The 24,262-nt window shown below is 36.4% G+C and overlaps 1 protein-coding gene across 1 annotated transcript in view; it reads left to right on the top strand.

Moving 5' to 3' along the window:
• The window catches only part of LOC148942104 (uncharacterized), a 124,263-nt gene that overhangs the window by 51,874 nt on the left and 48,127 nt on the right, over positions 1-24,262 (top strand). The window contains exons 3-5 of the mRNA XM_089103588.1: positions 9,830-9,953; positions 13,855-13,991; positions 23,357-23,430. Of these exons, the coding sequence (XP_088959714.1) occupies positions 9,830-9,953; positions 13,855-13,991; positions 23,357-23,430 (335 nt within the window). The remainder of the gene's footprint in view (positions 1-9,829; positions 9,954-13,854; positions 13,992-23,356; positions 23,431-24,262) is intronic.

Genomic DNA, 24,262 nt, shown 5'->3' with positions numbered 1-24,262 from the left:
TGAAAAAATTAAGAGAATGTAACTTTGACAAGGTAAAGCACAACAAAACACTACTGAAATATTCCAACTCTTGCATTTCAATGAAAGAAATTCAAAACGAATTTTGAAAAATTAAGAGAATTTAACTGTGACAAGGTAAACCATGACAAAACACTACTGAAATATTCCAACTCTTGCATTTCAATGAAAGAAATTCAAAATGAAATTTGAAAAATCAAGAGAATGTAACTGTGACAAGGTAAACCACGACAAAACACTACTGAAATATTCCAACTCTTGCATTTCAACGAAAGAACTTCAAGATGAACTTTGAAAAATCAAGAGAATGTAACTGTGACATGTTAAACCACGACAAAACACTACTGAAATATTCCAACTCTTGCATTTCAACGAAAGAAATCCAAAATGAACTTTGAAAAATCAAGAGAATGTAACTGTGACATGGTAAACCATGACAAAACACTACTGAAATAATCCAACTTTTGCATTTCAATGAAACACTACTGAAATATTCCAACTCTTGCATTTCAATGAAAGAAATTCAAAATGAACTTTGAAAAATTAAGAGAATGTAACTGTGACAAGGTAAACCACGACATAACACTACTGAAATAATCCAACTCTTGAATTTAAATTAAATGAATACAAAACGAACATTTAAAAATCAAGAAAATGTAACTTTGACAAGGTAAACCATGACAAAAAACTACTGAAATATTCCAACTCTTGCATTTCAACGAAAGAAATCCAAAATGAACTTTAAAAAATCAAGAGAATGTAACTGTGACATGGTAAACCACGACAAAACACCACTGAAATATTCCAACTCTTGCATTTCAATCAAAAGAAATTCAAAATGAACTTTGAAAAATCAAGAGTATGTAACTGTGGCAAGGTAAACCATGACAAAACACTACTGAGATATTCCAACACTTGCATTTCAACGAAAGAAATTCAAAATGAACTTTGAAAAATCAAGAGAATGTAACTGTGACAAGGTAAACCATAACAAAAACACTACTGAAATATTCCAACTCTTGCATTTCAACGATAGAAGTCCAAAAATGAACTTTGAAAAATCAAGAGAATGTAACTGTGGCAAGGCAAACCACGACAAAACACTACTGAAATATTCCAACTCTTGCATTTCAATGAAAGAAATTCAAAATAAACTTTAAAATCAAGAGAATGTAACGGTGATAAGGTAAATCACGACAAAACAATACTGAAATATTCCAACTCTTGCATTTCAAGGAAAGAAATCCAAAAAGAACTTTGAAAGATCAAGATAATGTAATTGTGAAAAGGTAAACCACGATAAAACACTACTGAAATATTCCAACTCTTGCATTTCACGAAAGAAATTCAAAATAAACTTTGAAAAATCAAGAGCATGTAACAGTGATATGGTAAATCACGACAAAACACTACTGAAATATTCCAGCTCTTGCATTTCAAGGAAAGAAATCCAAAAATAACTTTGAAAGATCAAGAGAATGTAACTGTGAAAAGGTAAACCACGACAAAACACTACTGAAATATTCCAACTCTTGCATTTCAACGAAAGAAATTCAAAATGAACTTTGAAAAATCAAGAGAATGTAAAAATCAAAAATTAACTTTGAAAAATCAAGATAATGTAACTGTTACAAGGTAAACCACGACAAAACACTACTGAAAATATTCCAACTCTTGCATTTCAAGGAAAGAAATCCTAAATGAACTTTGAAAAATCAAGAGAATGTAAAAATCCAAAATGAACTATGAAAAATCAAGAGAATTTAACTGTGAGAAGGTAAACCATGACAAAACACTACTGAAATATTCCAACTCTTGCATTTCAAGGAAAAGAAAATCCGAAATGAACTTTGAAAAACCAAGAGAATGTAACTGTGACAAGGTAAACCGTAACAAAACACTACTGAAATATTCCAACTCTTGCATTTCAAGGAAAAAAAATCCAAAATGAACTTTGAAAATCAAGAGAATGTAACTGTGACAAGGTAAACCACGATAAAACACTACTGAAATATTCCAACTCTTGCATTTCATGAAAGAAATTCAAAATGAACTTTGAAAAATCAAGAGAATGTAACTGTGACATGGTAAACCACAACAAAACACTACTGAAATACTCCAACTCTTGCATTTCACGAAAGAAATTCAAAATGAACTTTGAAAAATCAAGAGCATGTAACTGTGACAAGGTAAAGCACAACAAAACACTACTGAAATATTCCAACTCTTGCATTTCAACGAAAAAAATCCAAAATGAACTTTGAAAAAAAATCAAGAGAATGTAACTGTGACAAGGTAAAGCACAACAAGACACTACTGAAATATTCCAACTCTTGCATTTCAACGATAAAATTCAAAATGAACTTTGAAAAATTAAGAGAATGTGACTGTGACAAGGTAAACCATGACAAAACACTACTGAAATAATCCAAATCTTTCATTTCAATTAAAGAAATTCAAAATTAACTTTGGAAAATGAAGAGAATTTAAAAATCCAAAATGAACATTGAAATATCAATACTATGTATCTGTTAAAATTTAAACCACGAAAAGAATCTACTTAAATATTCAAAATCTTTAATTTCGATGAAAGAAATCGAAAATTAACTCTGAAAAATCAAAAGAATGTAATAGTGACTAAGTAAAACACAGCAAAACACTACTGAAATATTCCAAATCTTGCATTTCAACAAAAGAAACCCAAAAATGAACTTTTGAAAAATCAAGATAATGTAACTGTGACAAGGTAAACCACGACAAAACACTATTGAAATATTCTAACTCTTGCATTTCAAGGAAAGAAATCCAAAATGAACTTTTAAATATCAAGAGAATGTAACTGTGACAAGGTAAACCACAACAAAACACTAATTAAATATTCAAATTCTTTCAGTTAAATGAAAGAAATTAAGAATTAACGTTGAGAAATCAAGAGAATGTAACTGTAACAAGGTAAAGCATGACAAAACACTACTAAAATATTCCAACTCTTGCATTTCAACGAAAGAAATCCAAACTGAACTTTAAAAAATCAATAGAATGTAACTGTGACAAGGTAAACCACGACAAAACACTAATGAAATATTCTAACTCTTGCATTTCAAGGAAAGAAATCCAACATGAACTTTGAAACATCAAGAGAATGTAACAGTGACAAGGTGAACCACGACAAAACACTAGTGAAATATTCCAACTCTTGCATTTCAAGGAAATAAATCCAAAGAAACTTTGAAAAATCAAGAGAATGTAACTGTGACAAGGTAAACCACGATAAAACACTACTGAAATATTCAAACTCTTGCATTTCATGAAAGAAATCCAAAATGAACTTTGAAAAATCAGGAGAATATAACTGTGACATGGTAAACCACGACAAAACACTACTGAAATATTTCAACTCTTGCATTTCACGAAAGAAATTCAAAACGAACTTTGAAAAATTAACAGCATGTAACTGTGACAAGGTAAAGCACAACAAAACACTACTGAAATATTCCAACTCTTGCATTTCAACGAAAGAAATCCAAAATGAAATTTGAAAAAAATCAAGATAATGTAACTGTGACAAGGTAAAGCACAACAAGACACTACTGAAATATTCTAACTCTTGCTTTTCAACGAAAAAAATTCAAAATGAACTTTGAAAAATTAAGAGAATGTAACTGTGACAAGGTAAATCACGATAAAACACTACTGAAATATTCCAACTCTTGCATTTCATGAAAGGAATTCAAAATGAACTTTGAAAAATCAGGAGAATGTAACAGTGACATGGTAAACCACGACAAAACACTACTAAAATATTCCAACTCTTGCATTTCACGAAAGAAATTCAAAATGAACAAAAAGAGAATGTAACTGGGACAAGGTAAACCAAGACAAAACACTACTGAAATATTCCAACTCTTGCATTTCAATGAAAGAAATCCAAAATGAACATTGAAAAATCAAGAGAATGTAACTGTGACAAGGTAAAGCACGACAAAACACTACTGAATTTAAGTATGTTTCATCTCATTCGAAGACATGTAAAAAAAAAGTTGAAAAAAATATATCATGTTAAAAAAATCAAAAGAAAAATGGTGAGGGGAGGGGGGGGGGGTCCAAAATGTGGGAGGGAGGGGCTGCCCTTCCAGTTTGGGGATAGGGGACCTATGGAGGATTGAAGTCCCTGATGGTTAGGGTCGCTGGTGCTTATGATCCATGATGGTTCATACTCATGTATACCTCACTACTTGATCTGTAAGGATTTCTATGGATTGTTCTGAATTTCTTTATTAAAATTCTTTTCTTGCCATCTACATCTCTCTTACTACCAACTTTCTAGTATACTATAACGTTAGACCATATTTTAAACTGACAACACTGTTCAAACGCCAATTGTGTATTATACAGAACAAATCGAAGAAGTAAAGCTATCCATTATTAAATTTTTTTACATCTACATCTACATCTCTCTTAGTATCAACTTTTTAGTATACTATAACGTTAGACCATATTTTAAACTGACAACACTGTTCAAAAGCCACTTGTGTATTATACAGAACACATCGAAGAAGTAAAGCTATCCATTATTAAAATTCTTTTCTTGCCATCTACATCTCTCTTAGTATCAACTTTTTAGTATACTATAATGTTAAACTATATTTTAAATTGACAACACTGTTCAAACGCCACTTGTGTATATTATACAGAACACATCGAAGAAGTAAAGCTATCCATTATTAAAATTCTTTTCTTGCCATCTACATCTCTCTTAGTATCAAGTTTTTAGTATACTATAATGTTAAACTCTATTTTAAATTGACAACACTGTTTAAACGCCATTGAGGTAACCTTAGCTGCTAATCACTTTAATCCTTTTTCTTTATCGTGAAGTACATGCTCTGGAAAGGTACCAAGTAACATAAGGCAATTCAGGAACCAGTGAGGGATCCCCGCTCGTAATTGCTAATCACTTTAACCCTTTTTCTCCATCGTCAAGTAAATGCTCTGGAAAGGTGGCAAGGATCGTAAGGCAATTCAGGAACCAGCGGGGAATCCCCGCTCGTAATTGCTAATCACTTTAACCCTTTTTTCAGAAACCAGCGGGGAATCCCCGCTCGTAAGTGCTAATCACTTTAACCCTTTTTCTCCATCGTCAAGTACATGCTCTGGAAAGGTGTCAAGGAACGTAAGGCAATTCAGGAACCAGCGGGGAATCCCCGCTCGTAATTGCTAATCACTTTAACCCTTTTTTCAGAAACCAGCGGGGAATCCCCGCTCGTAATTGCTAATTTTTCTCCGCTCGTAATTGCTAACCCTTTTTCTCCACCGTCAAGTACATGCTCTGGAAAGGTACCAATGAAAGGCAAGCAAAACTCTCTCCCATCCCTCCAAAAATATTTTATTCAGAGATTTCTTGTTAAAAATTATCCAATCACTAATTAGAATCAATCACACTCCTATTTTTCAAACATTAATTAATATCGTTCATAGTGTCCAATTTTCGAATTCCTTATCCCTTTTTGCAAATGTCAATCAAACATGACCGATTTTAAAAGCGTGTTTAATCACGTTGCTTGGAAAGGTATCCATAAGTACATGCTCTGAAAAGGTGCCAAGGAACGTACATGCTCTGAAAAGGTGCCAAGGAACGTAATCTCCCCAAACACGTCAAACTGTGTACGTCAAACTGTGTGAGGGACTTCTGACTCTCTTTGAAAAGGTGTAGAGGACCCGTAGAATAGCATGGGAATTCCTAGGGCCTCAAGCAAATCTCTTTGATAGGTGAAAAGTGCCCTAAGGGATGACCTAGATAAAGTTCTTTCAACTTGATACATTTCAGTGGCTCCTAGAACCTCTATAGAGCGTGGTTCCTATGGCCTCAAGCAAATAGCATGGGAATCCCTATGGCCGTACGCAAATAGCATGGCGAGGTACTAAGGAACGTGCGGTACGCAAATAGCATGGAAATTCCTATGACCGTACGTAGAATAGCATGGTCCTATGGCCGTACGCAAATAGCATGGTCCTATGGCCGTACTCAAATAGCATGGAGATTCCTATGGCAGCGGTATAAATGGTATTTAGATCTCTCCTGAATTAGTCGTTAAAACCGCTGCGTTTAACCAAGCGTTTAACCTGCGCAACCAAGATCCAAATTTCAACCAAGATTGGTAAATTTCATGTCAGTATGTTTGTGGCCTTGATTTGACAGAATAGGATATTTTGGAGGCGTCTGAAAAACATCTTTTTTCACCGATTGACCAAAAACATTGAGGGAGGGGGCTACTACTACCTCCGATTGCTGATACTACATCTGGCTACTAGACTAATACTACTACTATAAATTGCTACTACCGCTTGTGACTACTTCTAATGTGACTACATTTGAATACTTCTACTGCTTGTTACTACTACTGCCTTTGACTACTAATTGTATTTTTTAGTATTGGACTGGATCGTCTCTTACTAGGTTGCTTGCTACCGCTGCAACCCAGAAAATACATGTCACTAATACTACTTCTTACTATTGCTACCTTTTGTGACTACTGTTACCACTTAAAAGTACTGCTGCTACTTGTAATTACCATCGCTACATGTGACACTACTAATGGTGGCTATTACTACTATTACTTACGACTACTACTACAACGGCTACTACTGCTACTTGTGATCACGCCTAACACTTGTGACTGTTACTACTACTTCAGACTACTACTAGTACTACTTGTGAATACTACTACTACTTGTGACTAATACTACTACTTGCAGCTAATAAAACTACTTGCAACTAATACTACTACTTGCAAGTGCTACTAATTGCAACTTTTACTACTGCTTGCGATTACTACTACGACGTCTGACTACTACTACTACAACTTGTGCCTACTATTACTACTACTTGAGATTACTACTGCTACTTGTAACTACAGGTAAACTTTTTATTCTTGAATTGCTGAGATTTCCAGGAATTCGTATCTTTATACATTAAAAATTCATTTTTTTTTCCAGTAGTTATTTCCAAACATCTTGATTATTGTAGGGATTTTGTTTTCTTTTTTATCAATGTTTTGAAAAGCTAGAACACTATTCAAAACACACATAGATTTTCAATGAAACGTAAATAAAGTGTTTTAACATACACTTGAGTATCTAATTAATTTAGGATTGATTTGGTCATCAATGTCAATGCCCATTATCTTTAAGTTTGATGCCCATTATCTTTAGTCGTAATTTAGTTATTTTTTAATTTTGAACTATTATAGGAATTTACTTCTGCTCACCTGAAGTTTTAACGTGGCTCTTTACTTATATTTTCAGAACTTTCTTTTTGGCTTTTTTTTTAAATTAAGTTGAATAAGAACTAAATATTCGTTAGGAATATTGCCAGAATCCAAGGCAGGAAGGAAATGAAGTAGTTTTTTTGGTGATTTTTTCCCATTAAGAGTCTCACTAGACTGTAATTACAAAAGAAGGAAAGAAATATACTCCAAGGAAATCAAGCGGAAAGAAATGGATTTAAGTGGAAAATGAATCCATAGCTGAATCTTGGTACTCAGCGGTTATTCCTCATTTCACCTGCGAAGGGGACTGATAGTGTATTAATTACAAAAATTATGATCAAGATTATGTTGTCACATACCTAAGCGGAGGAGGGTAGCGTTCGATTCTATTTTGCCCTGTTATAGGTATACTTATTCTTTCATGTCATTGATAAAACCTACTACCAATGCTACTATAAAAAGGGTAGCGTTGTTATTATACCCTACGCGTGGAAGGAGAACCACTATGTGTGTGTTTTTTTTTTATAACTCTTAACTCGTTTTTCCCAACGTACCGACTTCTTTTTGTTTGTCACATGAATTTACGTGAGCCGTTTTCGATTTACTTCCAAGTTTTATTCATATACAACGTCTGATAACATTCCAATTGCGCTTTCTTGAAAAATTTTATGCTTTACTTAAGTAAAATTAATAAAACAACGTAAATGAATGATTGCTCCTATTCAAAATCATAGACAAACACTACTATACAAGACTTGATAGCGTGGCAGTAAGCTCCCTGCCTTTGGGCGTGGTAACTTAGATCCTAATCCTAGATAAGACAAGTATTTTTAAAATACATTTTCTCTTTTAGTGCTATTCTCTTTTAACGATTTGGAAAATGTCATTGCTTTGTATTATTCTACGTCTTGCCTAAAATCCCGTTCCTCAGTTGTAACCAGGGTTTTGTAAAGGCCATGGTTAGATGCAGGAGGAAAGAATTTTCACTGTGCACAAAATCCTAGACTCTAGGATTTTTTGCACAGTGGAAACCTTTATTTTTTCTCCTCTAAGTGCTCTAGGACCTAGAGCACTTAGAGGAGAAAAAAAAGGTGCTAACAAAAAACTCACAAAAACATAGACAACACACTTAAACGACACAGTAAAGCGGAAATTCTACAATATTTTTACAACATTTGCGGAGTCTATTCACAAGCTAATCTATTTTCAAATATATATAAGAAAAAGCATATGTATCTATTGGAAATGTTCCGGTCATGAGTCCAAAGAATCAACTATAGAAGATGTTTGCAAAAGCAAAAGAATATAGATCAAATTTCTTTCAGCTCAAACAGTGTGAATAAACTTCATAATAGGACCAAAATGGACGCATATGGGACGAACAAAGTATTGTAAATAATCTACCCAAGATTATTTTGTCAAGCTGTTCTTTGCCTCGAGGAAGCAGCTCGTGCAATTGTCTCAGTTATTTCAACGCTGAGATAGCAAGTGTCTTAGTAGCCTTAAAATCTGAACTAATCGGGGGGGCCTTAATTTTTTCAGAAAAGACGATACAGAAGAACTTTCTTGACCAAAGTTGATAGTCAAGGAATTATTTCAGAGAAGATTATACGGAAGTAGTTTCTTGACCAAAGGTGATAGTCATGGAATTATTTGAGAGAAGATTATACGGAAGTAGTTTCTAGGTCAAAGTTGATAGTCAAGGAATTATTTCAGAGAAGACGAAACAAAAATGGTTTCTAAGCCTAAGTTAATAGTGATGGAAGGTGGCATAGACGCAATGTAAGTGAGAAATTCAGTTTTCAACGAGGTGACTTGTAGGTGATCCTATTGGGACCAGAGCAAACCAGGGGCGGATTCAGGATTTCTTAGAGGGAGGCGCAAAATAGTTTGATACGATAAACTTACGTTAAGAGCAAGTTTAATTAACTCAAATTTGCGTTAACTAAGTACATTTCACTATTTTGAACTTTGCTAGTGGGGCACCCCACCACTCCCCTGAATCCGTCACTGGAGCAAACTACATCAACTTCATTTTAGAGAGCTTGAAGATGGGCTGAACATCTTCTGCGAACAAAGGTTGCTTGTGTGTAGAGATTAATCACATATCTATGATTTTGCAACTTTCATGACAAATCTTTAATGTATAGCTCTAATAGTTCAAATAGACGCTTTTAGTAATTTTCAGAATTTTCATAAGCTAGCTTGGACAAAAGTTCTTTTTTTTACCCACGGAGGGTACTTGAATTCAAGAAAAATGTATTTTGTTTAATAAAATTAGGATAAGAACGAAAAAATTCAATATGCACAGAGAAAGGTCAGACTGATGGATGAATTGAAAGTTGAATATTGAAGTGGAACTGAAAACCAAGCCATTTTAACAGAAGCCCTATTTTTAATTTCAGCATTATCTTGGTATTTTTCAGGGTCCCAATTAACACGTCTTTTTAAAATTGATGGTCTATATTTTCAAATATATGGAGAACGAAGAAAAGATTCTATTAATCAAAGATTATAGTAAAATTTTCTACCTTCTGTTTTAGGTCAGACAAGTTCTGAGCAAGATGATGGATCAAATAGTTCTGACGAAGATCAAGCTAAGCTTAAGCCGAAAAGCCCTCTCCAAAGTGCAAATAATTCTAGATATTCCCTCAACATTATTGGAAGGTAATTATTCGATCCTATAGCAACCTTTTAAAAATATTGATTAAAAAACAAAAATTCCGAGGAAAGTAAAGAGCGAGGTTGAAACTTAAACGGACAAAAATTTAATTTCACAGCCTATCTAATATATGCCAATAACACTAGGACAAACAAACATACCAATTTTATTCCGCTATGTTTCTAGGATTATAGAAAACTAGCCCTTTACTGAAAACACAAAAGATAAGTATAAAAAAAGGAATAGTGATTCCGCAGTAGCTTTTTATAAAGCTTTAAAGCTTTTCATTGTCTTACACCAGTTTTGACATAAGTAACTTTCAGTATACAGTTAAAATTATCTTTAAAATATACGTAAGAGTAAAACTAATATTTTTTTAATACCCGGAAAGTCATAGAACAGCATACAGAAATGTTGGATTGATTTATCAAGTAAAATTTTAAAAAGCACGTAAATATCAGAAATAGCTTTCAAATGAGCCATTAAACATCTCTGTTACGAGGTCTGCCAGCCCACTAGCCCCAGCTTTTCCACTTGAGTTATGGTACCAAAAGTGCCGTTTTTAGTGCCATTTGGAACTTGCAGATGACGGGATTCATAGAAAGGGCGAAGATATGAGCAATATATTTTATATGAGCTATTAAAAATCTATTGACGATGTTCTTGCAGACCTCTAGCCCCACCCCTTGAAAATGGGCACAAAATTTTCATGTTTGGTGCCATTTGGGACTTTCATATGGCGGAATTTAGAAAAAGCACGTAGATATGAGAAATAACTTCTGAATGAGCCCTTAAGCACCTCTCTATGACGTTCTGGTAACCCCTTAGGCCTGGAAATAAAAGAAATAAAAACAAAAAAACGGGAAACAGATCAGTGCTACCCATGTAAAAAAAATGATTTCCCTTGTTGTTCAAAAAGGGGGACCGTAATTTCCCTGTATATGATTTTCGGCCATGCTGATTCCAATGTTACACTTTTCATTTTTGAGGGAGTTCAGCTTTTTTTTTCGAAATCACCATAAATTTTTTTTCACAATAAATTTTTACTTTTAAGACGAGCCGAAATAATACTTACCGTTCCTGAATCAATGTCAGATGGCAATTTTTTCATCAGGCATTTTTTTTTTTCAAAGCACGTTTAATAACTTTTAGTTACTATGGCTGTGGTCCTTTACTTACTTCACTTTACTTTTGGCGGGAACCAGACGATGAACTGCCCTGCCCGGCACCAAAGGATCTTGGGATGACTTCCGACGACCACTTGGACCTGTCGGCTGCAGCTTCTCTGGTGATCTTCAGCCAGTCTTTGTCCCATCTCCGACCGTGTCTCCTGAATCCACCCCACGGTTCCTGGTTCTCTTTGTATTTGTGCCACTGGTTCTTCTTTTATCCTCCTGGCTTACGTTTCCAGGAGGGGGCTGGTTCGCAGACAATGATGTCTCAACATATTGTACCTTCGGGACGTCGCAATGTGCGGCCGAGGAGCTTCAGGCGACGTCTTAATGATTAGCGATAGCTCTTCTGATTGGCCACAGCGACTTCTTACTTCACTATTGGAAATCCTCTCCCATCTCTTAATGCGGAGGATGTAACGAGGGCAGCGGTGGTCGAACACGTACAAAGTTCTCACATTTTCAGCCTAGATCGGCCATGCCTCGCATGCATACAGTAGTAATGCTCGAACAGTTCCAACATAGATTCTGACTTCCGTTTTGGTTGAGATCTCCCGTCTGGTCCATAGTTTTTTTTTTTAGACTAGTAAATACTCCCCAGGCTTTTGCTATGTGGGCAGAGATATCTCTTTCAGCTCCGCCATCTGGTGTTAGGATAGAGCCAAGATACTTGAATTCCTCGACGTTTTTCATTGGCTCACGGTCGAGAGTAACCTGGCAAGGAGCAGCTTGGTTGAGAGCCAGTACTTTAGCGTTTGCGCCACTGATGACCAGTCCGATGCTCTTTGAGACCTCAGAGGTATCGTTGATCATGACTTGTAAGCTGTCGGCGGTAGTTTCCAGCTCAACAACGTCGTCTATGAAGTCCAGATCTGTCAGGGACTGGAGGAAACAAGCTATTTGTAAGAATACTATTCCACTCTGGTTTTTCATTGCATTATTCATGATCCAGTCTATCGCGTAGTTGAACAATATAGGCGAAAGGGAGCATCCCTGCTTTACCCCAAACTCAACTGAAAGCGTACGAGTTTCACTGCTGGAAACACAGACGCAATTCTCATTGTCCTTATACGCACTTCGGAGTATCTCAATGAGCTTTTGTGGTGCAGCGTCTTCAGCCATAATTCTCAATATCTCCTCTCTGATGAGAGAATCGATGGCAGTTAAAAAGTCAATAAAAGCGACGAGAAGGGGTAGATGAAACCTTCTGTACTGCTGAAGAATGAGTCGAATAGTCAGTATCTGTTCTGGACAGCCTCTGCCTGGTCTGAAGCCTGCTTGTTCAGGACAGGCTACCTTGCCTCGTGCGTCTTTGAATCAATTCAACAGAGTTACACAGAAAGTCTACATGGCATTGTCGATCAGGGAGATACCTCTACAGCTTCCACAAATGGCCTATTTTTTTTGTATAGCGGAACGCGGACTGATACTTTCCAGTCTTGTGGAAAGGTCTTCTTCGTCCATACCTGGACAAAAAGTTCGGTTAGGTGGCATAATAGAGTTGGTGAAGACTTGAACATTTCAGAAGGGATCCCATCATCCCCTGTATTTTTATTGTTTTGCATGCACTTCAGCGCTTTTAGTACGTCCACAATGCTTGGAGGATCGAGGTTGATCATGTAGGGCTCTCTAGCAGGACTCGAGAAGGTAGGTAGATCGCACACGGGTTTAGCAGGGTTCAGTAGCTCAGAAAACTGCTCTTGCCAGCGTTCTGTGCGTCCTTCCTCTGTACGCATGAGTTCTCCAGACTTATCTTTCAGTGTGTCAACCGTGACAGGAGCTTGTCTTGTCGTTTCTTTCAGGAGTTTGAATATTTTCCTGCTCTTGTGGTTCTTGGGTGCTTGTTCCAACTCATTTGCCAGATCTGACCAGTATTGTTCTCTGTCCCGTTTCAGTGACTGCTTAACTACTTTGCAGACTACTTTTAAGGGTTCTTTTGCACCTCCCACGAGTGGTCTCTTCTTCTCGACTAGTTCTATGGTGGGGTCTTAGATCCACACTCGCTGTTTTCGTTTTGTGTGGCCATGCACCTCCTCAGCTACGCCCTGTGTCGCAATTTTTATCTGCGTCCATTCTTCGCCGACGTGTGAAAGTCGGTTTAAGGCTTCGAACCGGTTGCTTAGCTTTAACTCGAAGTCAGTTTATATTTCCGGGCATCTTAGCTTCGACACATCGAAGCGCTTCCCTGCCTTCTGTCCCTTCTGTCTACTAAAATGATGAGGCACTTTGCAAGTGAGGAGAAAGTGATCGGATCCATTTAAAGATTCTGCGTCTGCTCCTCTGTATACTCGGCAATCTGTGCAGGAGCTTCTCCATCTTCTGCTGACTTAGATGTGGTTGATCCGAGCGGTTGTTACACCGTCATTCGAACACCATGTAACGAGGTGGAGTCTCTTGTGCTTAAAGAGAGTGTTTGTCACGCATAGGTTGTTGTATCTGGCTAGCTGTAAGAGCCTTTCTCCTTTGATGCATATGTCACCAACGGGAAATTGTTACGAATATGTTTAAAGGAAGAAACTTGTTATTTTCTGGTGCAAAATCTGACGTTTAGCCAAAGCATTTGTAGGTCATATACAACATGAGATTTTGAAAATCTCTCTACTAGGGGCAAATGAAATTCGATTTGGAATATAAAGTATCTATTACCTAAATGTAGCCATAATCTGTATTTGACATGCTAACTGTTTAAGATTAGTTTTGATTTGGGCTTTTATTGTCGTTTTTAATTTTTCAGGCATAGCAGTTTGTCTCCTAGTCCAAATAGCAGCTTTTCAGAGATAGAAAATCCTCGTTTAAGAAGCCCCTCGCCTTACAAACTTGACGCTCAATCGTTCGAAAGTGACGGTGAATCCTTATCACCGAGTCCTTTAGGTAAGAATAAAACACATTAACAAAAAAACCATAATGCGCAGAGATCCTTTAAACTTTTGGCAGGAAAGAAACAGAGATTTATTACAGGTCCGGAAAAATATTCAGGAAGATTTTTTGAGCAAAACAAAAACCTAATGCACACCAGGGCTGGAACAGTTTTTCAAGGTTTTATAGTTTTTGTTTGTTTTAGTCATAACTTTTTATCTCGTTTAAAATCTCGTGCGTCTTTCGATCTCTGCAACTACGATACAACATAGAAAATAATAACAAGAACTTGAAATAGAATTCGCTGTTCTAATAATTTATTCTAAAAATTTATCATCTGAATTATTCCACATAAAATCAACCAGGAAATGACACCCGCCTTTATAATAAAGCTTTGATAATCATAAACAAACAAAAATTAATTTTAAAAAACTTTCCCGAAAAATGGTTTCTAAAGAAAAGTGAAGAACCATATTAAAATTAAGACTATCAGAAATAAAGTCCTATAATAATTCAAACTGAGAACGACCAGAAATTTTCTACCAAGGAATACTGGGAAGCAAAACGAACAGAAATCTAAATGAATAATCAAAACAAAAACAAAGATACTAATATAGATGATTAAATAAATCTGATGAATAAAAAACCTATTTTTTTCTTAAAAAATGTGTCTTCCCACTGCTCCATGTTACTAACTTTGAAAGTTTCATGCCAATGAGATAAAAACAAGGTTTGGTCCATTTGGGGTGTCTCAAATCGATCTATCCAATCTTTTTCAAAATATTTTCTCCTGTTGGTTTTGTTTTGTCCAGTGTATGTGCTCAGTAAGTTACGAGCTGATCAAAGTCAAAACAAATGCGGGGCGATTTTTGGGCGTTACGAATCAATACAACATATAGTTTTTGACAGTTTTTCTTCATTCAGACCTCCTTCCTCTTTCTATATGCCCTGTGAGTTTCAGGAAACGGAGAAAGTAAAATATGTTCCCCAATTTAAGACGTGACATACTAATACTACAAGATTTTAAAATGTTTTGTCTTCATTGAAGTTTTCTTGGGCCTGTCTCCATGCCTTTGAGATTTTAATCCTATCTGGAATAAGATACATTTGAGGCAATTTTTGTGCGTTGTGAACCAATGGAGCAAAAATTAGTTTCAAATTTTAGTCTTTGCAAATAGTGTTTTTTTCCCTCAATAAAATTCCGTCTCAAGTACTTCCTCATTTCCTTTTTTGAGTAGCTAAGGCTTGAGACTGGGAGTCGAGAATCCATTCAGTTTTGGATTGTTAGTCAGTTGGAAATTCCACAACTAAAACTTGTATTATTATTCCACTGCTGTTGAGCTCTGTGTGTCGCAATAAACATTAAACGTTATTGCTTAATTGACTATAGGATAAACACAGAAATATACCGCGCCAAGTTTAGAACGTCATGAATCAATGCAACCTATCTTTATTTTGAAAATTCTTCGTCTTTATTAAGATTAATTAAAAAAAAACTGTTTCCACAAAACAAGTTTTTCAAAGAAAAGTAAAGAACTCCATTAAACCAAAAATGAACAAAAATAAAATCAAATAATCTACCAAGCATGAAACTACCACAAATCTGATTCTGATTAAATAGACTGAATCTGATTCAAAACGAGCAGAAATTAACATGAGTAGGGCTCAAAGCCCCTATGCCTCCCCAAGGCCAGAACATAATTTGCACCTCACTGAAAAAATATAAATGTTTTTACTTCTATAACTTTAATAAATCAAATGATATTAACATTTTGATTACTAATTATCAGTGTATGTATATTAAAAAGACAATGCACATTAATTTGTGCATTGTTAGTAAATTAATTGAACATTAATTCAATCTAAATTAATTCAGAACATTAATTTTCAGTAAAGTGCAAATTATGTTCTGGCCTTGGGAAGGCTTAGGGATTTTGAGCTCAACTCATGTTAATTTCTGCTCGTTTTGAGTTTGACTCGGTTATTTATTGTAATTTCTGTTCTTTTTTGGTTTCATTTATTTATCGATGCTAATTTGTGGTAGTTTCACGCTTGACAGATTATTCGATTATATTTTTGCTCATTTTTGGTTTAATGCAGTTCTTTCCTTTTCTTTGAAAAACCTATTTTGTGGACAAGTTTTTCTAATTAATTTCTGTTCGTTTTTGGTTTCATTTATTTATCGATGCTAATTTGTGGTAGTTTCACGCTTGGCAGATTATTCGATTATATTTTTGCTCATTTTTGGTTTAATGCAGTTCTTTCCTTTTCTTTGAAAAACCTATTTTGTGGACAAGTTTTTCTAATTAATTTCTGTTCGTTTTATATTGGCATAGTCTTTTCAGGGAAAAACAAAATAATACTTTAAATCTTTTCGTTTTTTAAGACTTTATAGTTTGGCCTGCTATATGTATGCTGGAGAAAAATTTTCAGCAATTTTTAACAACATAGGCTACACCCTTTTAAAAATCTGGACACAAATAGTAGCGTTTAATTTTGTGTCATACCTCTTCTAGTTGACGTGAAATGGATAACTTAATACCATTCGCAAAAAAATCTGTTTACTTTTTTTGATAGCTTGGATACACTTACGCTTTTTTTATTTGGTTAAATTTTAAGAGCAGAAGTAGCCCCGAAAGTTTGAACATAATACCTTCAGTCGTTCTTGAAATAATGCTGAGATGCCTTATTGGAAATGAGCATTAACACAGTGCATTTTGATTTAATCTTAAGGCAAAATTTAGTTTTTAAACATAATGGACAAATGGGTGGGTGGGCGTGGGAGGAGGACTAGTTGCCCCCCAATCACTTTTGACTCTTAAAAAGCGTATTAGCCCTTTCCATTTTCAATCGAATGAGCCTTTTTCGAAGTTCCTATGATTTGACTATTAAAAAGGGCACAAGGCCTTTCGATTTCCAATCGAATGAGCCTTTTTTGAGTTTCTACGACAACGCTTTCTATAAACAAGTTATATGTCCCCAAAGCATAAGTTACAACCCTTACCCTAAGGGTTGTGAGGGTGGTTGTCTTCTTCAAATACCTAATTTACAGAACTTTCAACTACGTTAAACAAAATGGCTATCTTAAAATTTTGATTGGATGTTTTTGGGGAAATAGTGGGCATGAGAGGGACGTTAGTAGCTCTCCAATAACTTTCAACTTTAAAAAATGCACTAGCCCTCTCAATTTCCAATCAAATGAGCCCTTTTGAATTTTCTACGACAACGCTTAGTATAGGTAAGCGTTGTCGCTTACCAGGGTATAACTTATAACCCTTGCCCTGAGGACTGTGGGGGAGTGTCCTCCTCAAAAACATATTTTTCTATGCGGAATCAACTACACTGAACAAAATGGATATCTCAAATTTTGATTGGATGTGCTTGGGGAAATGGTGGGCGTGGAAGGGGTATTAGTTGCCTTTTGAATTTTATACGACAAAGCTTTCAATATAAACCTTATATGCCACCAGGGCATAACTTATAACCCTTGCACTGAGGGATGGGGGGTTTTCATCCTCAAATACCTAATTTCCTGAACTTTCTATTACATTGAACAAAATGGCTATCTGAAAATTTTTGATTGGATGTGTTTGCGGAAATAGTGGGCGTGAGAGGAGGGTTAGCTACCCTCTAATCACTTTCGACTATTAAAAAGGGCACTAGCCCTCCCAATTTCCCCATGAATGAGCCGATTTTGAAGTTTTTAAGACAACACTATCTAAAAGAACCTCATACGCCCCCTGGGCATAACTTACAACCTTTGCCCTGGGACTATGGGGGGTTTGTCATCCTCAAATACATAATTTCCAGAACTTACAACTACATTGAACAAAAGGGCTATCTCTAAACTTTGATTAAATATGTTTGGAAAAATGGTGGGCGTCAGAGGGGGGTTAATTACTCTCCACTCACTTTCGACTATTAAAAAGGGCACTAGCCCATTCAATTTTCAATCAAATGAGCACTTTTTAAACTTCTGAAACAACTTTCTATATAAAAATTATATGCCCCCAGAGCGTAACTCACAACTCTTGCACTAAGGGCTCTGAGGCGGGTTATCATCCTAAAAGACCTAATTTCCAGAACTTTCAACTACGTTGAACAAAATAGATTTCTCAAAATTTTGAATGGATGGGTTTGGGGAAATGGTGGGCGTGAGAGGGGGGTTAGTTGCCCCTCAATCACTTTCGACTATTAAAAAGGGCAATAGCACTTTCAATTTCCAATTGAATGAGCCCTTTTTGAAGTTTCTACGACAACACTTTCTATAAAAACCTTAAATAGTCCCAGGGCAGAACTTACAACTCTTGCCCTGAGAAATGAGGGGGGTTGTCATCCTCAAACACCTAGTTTCCAGAACTATCAACCATGTTGAACAAAATGACTATCTCCAAATTTTGATTGGATGTGTTTGTGGAAAAGGTGGGCGTGAGAGGGGCCCTAGTTGCCCTCCAATCACTTTTGACTATTAAAAAGGGCACTAGCTCTTTGAATTTCCAATCGAATGAGCCTTTTTTGAAGTTTTTACGACAACACTTTCTATAAATACCTTATATGCCCCCAGGGCATAACTTACAACCCTTGCCCTGAGGGCTGTGAAGGAGTGTCCTCCTCAAAAACATATTTTTCTATGTGGAATCAACTACACTGAACAAAATGGCTATCTCAAATTTTGATTGGATGTGCTCAGGGAAATGGTGGGCGTGGAAGGGGTATTAGTTGCCTTTTGAATTTTCTACGACAACGCTTTCAATATAAACCTTATATGCCACCATGGCATAACTTATAACCCTTGCACTGAGAGATGGGGGGGTTGTCATCCTCAAAAATCTAATTTCCAGAACTTTCTATTACGTTGAACAAAATGGCTATCTGAAAATTTTTGATTGGATGTGTTTGGGGGAATAGTGGACGTGAGAGGAGGGTTAGCTACCCTCCAATCACTTTCGATTATTAAAAAGGGCACAACCCACTCCAATTTCCAATCGAATGAGCCCTTTTTCAAAGTTTCTACGACAACTCCTTTGATACGAAATGCCCTGGTCTAAAGGAAACAAATAAATACTACATTGTGCCAACATCATTCTTTACTTAAGCAGCGCTATTGCGATGCCTATAATTCTCTTGACCTTGTTTACGTATAACTTTAAAGCTGATCGGTAAACACCTGTCTGTGGTTTTCCAAAACTGCGTTCGGAAAAAAGTCTTTTAGCCAAATGCAGTCCTTTGGACACCATTTTGCCAAACACAATTTTTTATATTTTAGGCTCCCTTTGGTACTGGGAGCTGCAACATTTCCAGCTGATTAAGGATATAAACTTCTTCGACCCATTTTTAGGCCCACTATCACCCTCCACATCCCAGCAAATCTATAAGCACAGGCAACAATTCTTGAAACTTTCAAAGCCAATGGCAAAAAAGGACTGTGGCTATATTTCGAGGCCTATTATCAGAAGAGGGAGGACTGCACCCACAAACTAAAATTTTACTTATACTAATGTACAAGGTTCAATTAAGGTTCCATTCGTTCTGGGACTTATGGATTTAAATTTCAACTTGACCAAAAAAAAGATTTGTTGACCTTTTTTTTGGATGAGTCAATAGTTTGTTTTCTAGATTTCCCTATTTCAAAACCAAAGGTCCTCTTAGGACTAGGAGCCTTATTTAGTGAGACTTTTGACAATTTGAGCATAATACCTATTCCTAAATTTTGACCTTATCTCATGTAAGGCTATAAGGCCAGGTAGCAAAAATGGGCATGGAGGGGATCCAGTTACCCTCAAGTCAATTTCAACTATTAAAATGGTATTAGGACTTTCAATTTTTATTCCGACGATCCCCTTCCAAGTTTTTACAGTCACTCCTTTCGTGGGAAGTGGATTGGCAAAAAATATTTTGCATGCAAGACATACCCTAGACAAGAGTATTGTGTCTGAAAGAGATTAATTAAAAAAAAAAAACTTTCCGAAAAAGAAGTTTTTCAAGAAAAGTAAAGTTCATAATAAACTAAAGATCAGCAAAAATAAAATCTATAATAATTCAAACTCAAAACAACCAGAAATTAAATAAACAACTATAGGAAATAAACACACAACAGGTAAAATTACCTGTTTTAATAAATAAATCATAAAACGAGTAAAACTAAAATTAAAAATGCAAATCAAGCTTAAAACCAATAAAGAATCTTTTACTATTAAATAATAAATAAAACCCAAAACGAACAGAAATCAAATAAACAATAATAGCAAACAAACATACAACAGATACTAACATAAATGCATATATGCATCTTAAAACGAGTAAAACTTAAATTGAATATGCAAATCAAGCGTAAAAAGAACGAAAGTTACTACAAACAGCAGCTTGGTCACTGATTCCCTAATGACAAAAGCGTAAAGCCTATTGCGTCATTGGCGCTGTACTGAAAACGAGTTATATTACAAACATTTTCTTTTGTACTTATTAAACATTAAAAGTAAAATGAAAATTATAATGAAATACAATCTTGAACTGATAAGTTTTCAGCGATTAATATAATTATATATCCAGTATTCACTTTAATTTTATTAGTTCTTTCCAAGACTGTTCAAGACACATATAGTTTCTGGTAAAGCGCTAACGACGCAATAGGCTTTATACTTATATCGTTTTAAGCTTGATTTATATATTCAATTTAAATTTTACTCGTTTTAAGATTTTATTATTTATTTATATTATACTGTTATTATTTTTTTTTTTGGCAAAAAAGGCTCTTTGTTACGGCTTTATTCCAGGATCGAAAGATCCTGGCAAATCATTCTCCCTTGACCACCGCTAATGAGATAGACTCCCTGACCGAGCAGGCCACATTAGCGATCATCGAGATAGCGAACAACGTCCTCGGACGAAAAACTCCCAATGAAAAACCATGAATCACAGATGAGCTCATTGCGCTATGCGAGGATAAGCAACTTTTTTGTAATGAATCCGACCGCCACAGCCGGGATATTTACAAGCTCCTCAAGAGAAGAGTAGAGCGAGAGATCAGAAAGGCACTACGTAACCACCTGCGGAAGAAATGCGAAGACTGCGAAATACTGTTCAAAAAGGGGAACAAAAGAGCAGTTTTCAGAATGGTACGCGAGTTAAGCCAGAAAAAAGAGCCGCAAACATCAGTGATCCTGGACAAAGACGGAAATGAGATTAGTGATTCAAAGATGAAACTTGAAAGATGGAAAGAATTCTTTAACGATAAACTGAAGCCACCAGTAGCTGCAGATCCTGAAATACTAACCTGCTTCCCCATACCCAACCAAGAACTTAGAGCACCACCCCCACTAAAGTCAGAAACCAAGTCAGCAATCAAGTCACTCAAACAAGGAAAAGCCCCTGGCCCAGATGGAGTCACTGCTGAACTTATTAACATTTGATCGGATGGTGTAACTGATTTGTACCACGTCATTGTATCTGCTGTGTGGGAAACCGGCCACGTACCCCGTCAGTGGTGCAAGGCTGCCATTGTACCTATTCACAAAAAGGAGGTCAAAGAAAGGGTGCGGAAACTACCGTCCGATCAGCCTCACGAGCCATCAGTCACGTGTCCTGACAAAAGTCCTACTCCGACGCTTACAAGCAACAACTGCCTTCGCCACTGGAGAATATCAGGCCGGCCCCCGCCCTGGAAGCTTCCGCCCTGGAAGATCCACAGTCGATCAGATGTTCGTCGTTCGACAACTCGAGGAACGAAATATCGAATTCAACCAAGAAGTCTACCAACTATTCGTTGATTTTCGTCAGGCATTTGACTTGATATGGCACGACGGACTCTGGCAAACACTCCTTCACTACGGGATCCCTTATGAGATTGTCCAAGTAATCAAGAGTCTGTACGACCAGTTCCGAGGCCAAGCAGTAACCATTGATGGACTGTCAGAAGAGTTCACAATTTCGTCAGGACTACTTCAGGGTTGGATATTATCACCACATCTCTTCAACCTCTTTCTAAATGTTGCTCTGTCACTGATGCAGTAGGAATATAGCGCAACAATAGGAGGGCTGCTGAAAGACAATCTTACCATCGCTAATGATATTGTTGAGCTAGCCAACTCTACACAAGAACTGCAGGCACAAGCTGATAAACTCTACGATACTACAAAGTCGTTTGGGATGGAGATCAATGCCAGCAAGACCAAAGTCATGGTAACTACGAGATGTAAACTAGGCAACCCGCCCATTATCACCATAGGCGGGAGACAGGTAGAAACAGTTGACCACTTCCTGTACCTTGGTAGCGTACTCTCCCCAGATAATTGCCATAGCTCTGACGTGAAACGTCTACTTGCACTTGCTAGCTCTAGCTTCCGAAGACTAGCCAACCTCTGGAAAAGCAACCACCTAGCCAATAAACTCAAAATGCGCCTATTCAACAGTTTAATAATCCCCATAGTTATTTATGGATGCGAAACATGGACTCTGAAAACCGAAGACGAAAGAAAACTTCCAGCTTTTGAGATGAGATGCCTCCTTCGCATTGCTAGAATCAAATACACTGACCGAATCACAAGTGTGGAAGTACGCCAAAGGCTCCAGTCCACTGAAACCATTCTAAGTAAAATCAAGGAGCAACCACTGCACTGGTTTGGCCACGTCAAGCGAATGAAACCAAGCCGCCTCCCGAAAATCGCCCTTTAAGGATCCCTCCATGGCCTTCGTCCACTAGGCAGACCACGAAAACGATTGAGGGAGAACTTCCACTTTGACAATGTCAAGATAGCCCAGTTGTCACGTATCGCACCAGATAGAGCAACGTACCGAGTTCTTACGCATTAGCTAAGAAGAGGAGTGGCCCCAAAACGTCCCACGAGGATGACCGGGACCTAAGTAAGTAAGTAAGTAAGTCTTCTGCCAGCATTCTACGATAATCTCTTGGAAGAAATAGGGAAAATGGGCTCCATCCCTACTACCCACGTAAAAAAATTATTTTCCCTGCTGTTGAAGGTGGGGTGCTTTAAGTCTCCTTAGTCTTTTCTACCATAATGATTTCAATTGTGTAGTTTATTTCGAGTTAATGTCTTTTTGAAGGGCTTCACGGTAATTTCTGAAATTTTCCAGAACATTTTTCAATAATTACAAGTTAAATCTCTCTTTAATCCGAATAATGGCTATTGTTCCTCAATCCGCATCTTTTGGAAGATGTTTCTCATTAGAAAGTTTCTTAGAAAATACGCTTTTCTGATTTTTTGTCAAAAGGGTCGTGTTTCACTCTTTGCAAGGTTATAGCTAGAGCTGCAAACGTGGTGCTACAAGTAGATACATGGTAAGAGTCTTGGTAAGTAGATACTTGGTAAGTTAAATTTACAAAGATTGAAAATTGAATCTGGTTTCTATATGTTTTATTACAGGTTCGCAAAGATCAAAAGAGGACGAAGATGGAAATGTACCAAAACGAGAAGTTTCACCCAGGAAGAATCTTAAAGTAAGTTTTTATTCATCGGTTAATCACGTAAAGACCTTATTTAAAGACCTAAATATTGAAACTAGATCTCTTCCAGTTGAATTATAATATCAATTGTATTAGACTATCTAAACAATATTCCCGTTTGTTGTTGAACTTTACAGTGCAAGAAAAACATTGGGCATCGAGCTTACTATGTATAAAAATGGAAATATCACTGAGCAAGCTATCTTCAATAAAGTTGCCTATATTATTAGAGCACTTAGGGGCGAATTTTTTTTCCAAATCGAAGGGCGGCAAAATTGTCATTTTTCAATTTTATCGATGAGTATACCAATAAAATTTTATTTTTTTGAAGTCAAAATACCTCTTGTATCTTGGATATACAAGAGGGAGGGGGAAATGCCAAAACACATCAAAACACAATAGGTTCAAAGAATAAGCAAGATCGGGTCGTTATTTACTTAACTGAGAACCTAGGAAAATTAGAAAAATAATACATGTTGTATTACAGCAAGCGAATATTATCTTGGTGGTACGTAAGAAAAAGGAGTAGCCTATATCGTTAAAGTCAAATATCCACCGTAAAATCATTGAAGTCTAATACGCAACTAAGAAAAGGAATTCAATCAAGCTTAGTAAATTTTGTCAATAAATGTACCTGAACTTGTTGAGTAAGACCGTATAAAAAAAACGTGTTATGTAGCCCACAGTCATCAAATGACAGGCTTAAGACTATACGATACCTTCCAGAACTACCATATTTTGTCAATTTTAAGTTTTTCAATGTGTGTAGCCAAACTATTTAGAATTGATGTTGGGGCATTACCATATTTATAGAGCTTGGATAAGC

Source organism: Artemia sp. Qi Xiang Cuo, chromosome 17 (genome assembly GCF_049724085.1).
Source record: "Artemia sp. Qi Xiang Cuo chromosome 17, ASM4972408v1, whole genome shotgun sequence".
Classification (NCBI taxonomy): domain Eukaryota; kingdom Metazoa; phylum Arthropoda; class Branchiopoda; order Anostraca; family Artemiidae; genus Artemia; species Artemia sp. Qi Xiang Cuo.
The sequence above is the reverse complement of the archived record's forward strand: the minus strand, read 5'-3'. Positions and strand labels throughout refer to the sequence as shown.